Source organism: Tupaia chinensis, unplaced genomic scaffold, assembly GCF_000334495.1.
Source record: "Tupaia chinensis unplaced genomic scaffold, TupChi_1.0 Scaffold140534_1, whole genome shotgun sequence".
Taxonomy (NCBI): Eukaryota; Metazoa; Chordata; class Mammalia; order Scandentia; family Tupaiidae; genus Tupaia; species Tupaia belangeri.
Genome location: NW_006200409.1, coordinates 1 through 4,634, shown reverse-complemented (window position 1 = coordinate 4,634; position 4,634 = coordinate 1). Strand labels below are relative to the sequence as shown.

Sequence of the window (4,634 nt, the reverse complement as noted above, 5' to 3'; positions counted from 1 at the left end):
AAAAAAGGAGGGAGGGAAAGTGAAAAAGCCATCAGGCCCAGGACTCTAAATTCTTTTTTTTTTTTTTTAAGAATTATTTTATTTAGGGGACCAGCAGGTAGTATGGGGGTTAAGGCCCTAGGTACTCCCACATGGCCAACCATGGTTCAAGTCCTAGACCTGGTGGCTTGCTTTACCACTTTCCCTCTCTCTCTCTCTCTCTCTCTGACCAAAACTGAAAACTAATAATAATAATAAATAAAGTTAAATGAAATAATTAAAAAAAATAAGTCCATGAATATGACGGTACTTCAAAAAGTGAGTGGAAAATGGAATAAGTACAAGTTTATTTTGGTGCAAAAAGATGGAAATCTGTGTGTATTTTTATACAATACACATTTTACATGATTTTTTTTTTTTGAAGACCCTGTGTAAACTTAAAGTTGACCTCAAGTCCAACACCTGCAGAAGACCCTCCCTCCCTCATTTTATCTGTCTGGCTCACAGAATCTCCCCTGACAACGTCCGCTGATGTTTTCCATCCTTCACTGCTGTTTCATGTGCAGCCAGTCTGTGACCTCCCTGAGGACAGACGTCATTTGGTTTGTTAGACATCCGCAGATAGCGGGCAATCAAAAGACCGTTGGATTTATTATAACGGCAAACAGTAGTTCTTGTGCACGCGACAAAAGGGAGGGTAAACTGCTGTAGAATTCACAACCACTAGAAAATGATTACCTCTCCGAGGCTCTGTCTCTCCTGCTTGTCATCATAGCCCGATGTGTAGAAAGGCTCGTAGGTAATAAGATCTGGACGTTCAATGTCATAAATTGCCTTAACCTTGGGAATGGCTGCTAAATCCTTGTAATCCAGGATTTCATTGTCTACTTTTGCCTGGCAAAGATGAACAGAAAGAGAAATTACTCTGCAGTCTCATTTTTTTTCAAAAAACTGTTGATAGTACATTTCATGTGTTATTTAAAAAGCGAAGACCTTACAAATAAACAAAAATGAAGAAACCCTCCTTTTACCATGGTCATACTCTTATTAAAGTTGCCTATTTATACTATAGATTAATTTTTTTTTTTTTTTTTTCCTTCAAAGCTACTGAAAGCTTTGGGGAAAAAAAAATCTGTGTAGAATTCATTAGAGAAATGTGTAAACCTTAAAGATAATTTCCTAAATTTATTACAGAGAACAAAAAAAGCTTAAACAGATGGTCACAAAATGCTTCCAGATGGCTAAGAACAAGAACTGCATATTTAATAACCTAAATATTTAAATATCTTGTGTCAGAACCTCAGAACACTCTGCGTTCGCCTTATAAAACGTGTAATTAATCGCCAAATATCTATGTGCATGTGAAGTGCAACAAGTTTTCAATCCTACATCATATGAATTTCACAGGTCGTCACTCCATTGATGGTCACATATAAATTTAATCTTAATCTTATAAGAGGGTAAGAGGGTTTCAGGCAGAGGAACGGCAGGAACCCTAAGGCAAGGGGTGTGCCTCTTTCTTTGGTGATGAGTAGTAAGTGGGTGATAGGAGAGGAAGGGCAGGAACAAAACCGTAAGGCCCCAAGAGCTGTTCCATTCTGAGTGGATGCAAAAGCCAAAACAAGAGGAGGATCTTCCAAGTTATGTTCTTAGAAGATCTTCCTTTTAGAAGACCCACTGGGTGCCAAGTGGATTTGAAGAAGGTGAGAGTAAAGGAGGCAGCCCACGGGGGAGGCCATATCAGTGGTCCTGAGGAGTAACCCTCTTACCCTGTTGTACTCGATCGATGGGAAAAAAAACATGATTGAGAAGATTATGTTCAAAAAAGAAAACTAGGGACCAGCAGTTGGTGTAGCAGTTATGTCGCTGGACTCCTACATGGTTGACTGCAGTTTGAGTCCCGGACCTGGTAGGCACGTGTGCGGGTGTGCCCAAGATCCTGGAGGAGAATGGAGGAGGTTAAGATTGTGGTGTGTCCATCCCCTCTGGAGCAGGGGTGATTTTTCACTTTCTCTTTGTCTTTGTCTCTGTCTCTATCTCTCCTCAGTGACCACACACATCCTAAGGTAAAAATCTCTTAAAGAAAAAAAAAGATGGAACTAGCAGATGGCATAATTGTTATGTCACTGGACTCTCACATAGTCAACTGTGATTCAAGTCCCAGACCCGGTGGCTTAAAACTCACACCAGGCATGTGTATGTGCATGCCCAAATCCTGAGAGGACAATGGAGGAGAAGGGATTGTGGCGTGGCCATCCCCCTTGGGGATTTCTGATTTTCTGTCTTTCTTTTTCTGTGTCTGGTGAGCACATACGCTCTATAGCAAAAATTTATCTTAAAATCAAAACTGGATTTCATAAGAGAAATAGAAATCATTCTAAATCAACTTCCATTTTGGATTATCCATCTGCTAACTTGCCCGGCCCAGCAGTGTTATTTCCAGAAGAGGTACTTACATAGATGGTATGACCTGGTGAGCCAGGGATACTGGAGCCCGGTCTAGAATAAATACTCTCGGAGGAAGTCCTGGTAGGCTGTAACATAAAGAGTGACTTGTAAGATTTCAGACTGTGGTTTCAGAGTCAAGACTGGTCCGGGCCCCTACACTTTATTACAGACTAAGCTAGTTTAAACAAAAGATTTGTGAGCTTTGTAAATAAGGAAAATACAATCTAGAAAGAAAGGTAAATGAGAACCGGTTTTATGATTCAGCTTTGAAAATGCAGCTGTGGGACTTTCTCAGTCCCTTCTTTTTCCTGTCCTCTACAAGTACTTCTGGTTCCACCTGCCAGTGCAGTGTGTCCTGAAGTCATCCATTTCCCTCTCCACTGCCACAAGCCCAGCCCCAGTCACCACCTAAGCTCCACAGGACCACTGATATGGCCTCCCCCGTGGGCTGCCTCCTTTACTCTCACCTTCTTCAAATCCACTTGGCACCCAGTGGGTCTTCTAAAAGGAAGATCTTCTAAGAACATAACTTGGAAGATCCTTCTCTTGTCTTGGCTTTTGCATCCACTCAGAATGGAACAACTCTCAGGGTCTTATGGTTTCGTTCCTGCCCTTCCTCTCCTATCACCCACTTACTACTCATCACCAAAGAAAGAGGCACACTCCTTGCCTTAGGGTTCCTGCCGTTCCTCTGCCTGAAACCCTCTTACCCTGTTATACTCCATCGATTCTTTCCTCCTTCATTCTTGGCACAGATATCACCTCCTCAGGGAGGCCTTCCCTGAATGGCAATCCAGAGTTTGTTCCTGTTATTTTTTCTCACAGTGTCATTTTAATTTTTTCTTTCAAGAATAAAATTTATAATTATTTTCTTACTGATTTCGTACCATCATGTCCACCTCCCTTTATTAGCTGTAGTCAGGATTTCTGTCTTCATAGTTTCCTATTATTATTATTTTTAACTGCTGCATGTACATAATGCTTTGCGCAGGTACATGGAAGACATAAACATTTGTTGATGGATAGGACAGAATTTATTATTTGTAAACAAATATTTAGTTTGTGGACACACACGACTTATGTTAATTACAGGATTTTAGCATAACCACACAGCGAGTCACTGAAGTAAGGTGGGTGTTTGGCCTGGGCGGGGGGAGGTGACAAAACTGGACTTTATAATGCACTTGAAAACTCCTGACGGTGCCTGACGGTTATCTGAGCACAGAGCGAGGTATAAACTAGGACAGGCTGCCTCCTACCTCTGATTGGCATATTCTGGAAAGCTCTGCAAAGAAAACCAAAGCCTGGTCTTATAAGACTTCCTCACCAAGATTGCAGCTATTCCCTGGGGCAGGCGGGTTATACTTCTATGATGGGAATAGGGCATTTCCCTCTTCAGCGCTGTTTCTACCGACACCTTGAATATGAGCATAGCTGAGCCAAAGGATGAGACTGCTGCATCACCATGCAATTCACATCCGAAATAATGGAGGCAAACATACCCGGCCTACTGAAGTCAGGTAGTGATTAGGCTCCCTCTAAAAGCAAGAAGTTACTGGGAGATTGTGATCATTCTTGGCCACTGTCTCTGGCATCTTTAAGATACCAGACTAAAATGGGAGTGGGTGAGATCAATTCTGGGCCTCCTCCCCAAGACCTGTCATGTACAAGAGAGTTTTCCTTATAGAGCTACAATCTTCCAATCACAGGCATATTTTTAATATGAGAAAATTCCATATCTGAGTATGTCAAAAAGGATGCACATAACACCACTCAAAAAATGTCCAATTTCTAAATCCATCTCCCAATCAAATGCAGAAGTGGCACAATCAAAACGTAGCATTCCTTTAGAAAGTGATGTCAACCCCAAAACGTTGACCCAATAACCATCTATGTAGTATAACTATTAACGACAGGTAAAGTCGTTCAGCCTTAAGTAGCCAGGATCAAGTATTTGCCAAACTCCGTGGAAAAATGAAACCTCTTAAGTAGCAACACAAGAACATTAATAGCAGCTAATGAGCTAAGGTTTATTGCTTGCTTGGTGCCAGGCCAGTACTTCCTAGGCTTCATTTCATTTTACTTTCTCAATAAGAGAGCTTCTGCTATTATTGCTATTTTACAGACTAGGAAAAAGCGGGCTCTGAGCCACAAAGGTAGGAAAGGGACAGAGTTAGGATTTGAACTCAGGCACCCTAGACCCAGGG

General features: G+C 41.6%; 1 protein-coding gene across 6 annotated transcripts in view; it reads right to left on the bottom strand.

The window, feature by feature from the left end:
• The window catches only part of ABLIM1 (actin binding LIM protein 1), a gene marked incomplete at its 5' end in the record, with an annotated part of 38,902 nt that extends 36,389 nt beyond the window's left edge, over nucleotides 1-2,513 (bottom strand). For all 6 annotated transcript variants that reach the window (XM_027766066.1, XM_027766065.1, XM_027766069.1 and 3 more), the window contains 2 exon segments: nucleotides 718-873; nucleotides 2,436-2,513. In XM_027766066.1, coding sequence (XP_027621867.1) covers nucleotides 718-873; nucleotides 2,436-2,513 — 234 coding nt within the window.
• Nucleotides 2,514-4,634: the final 2,121 nt, after the last annotated feature.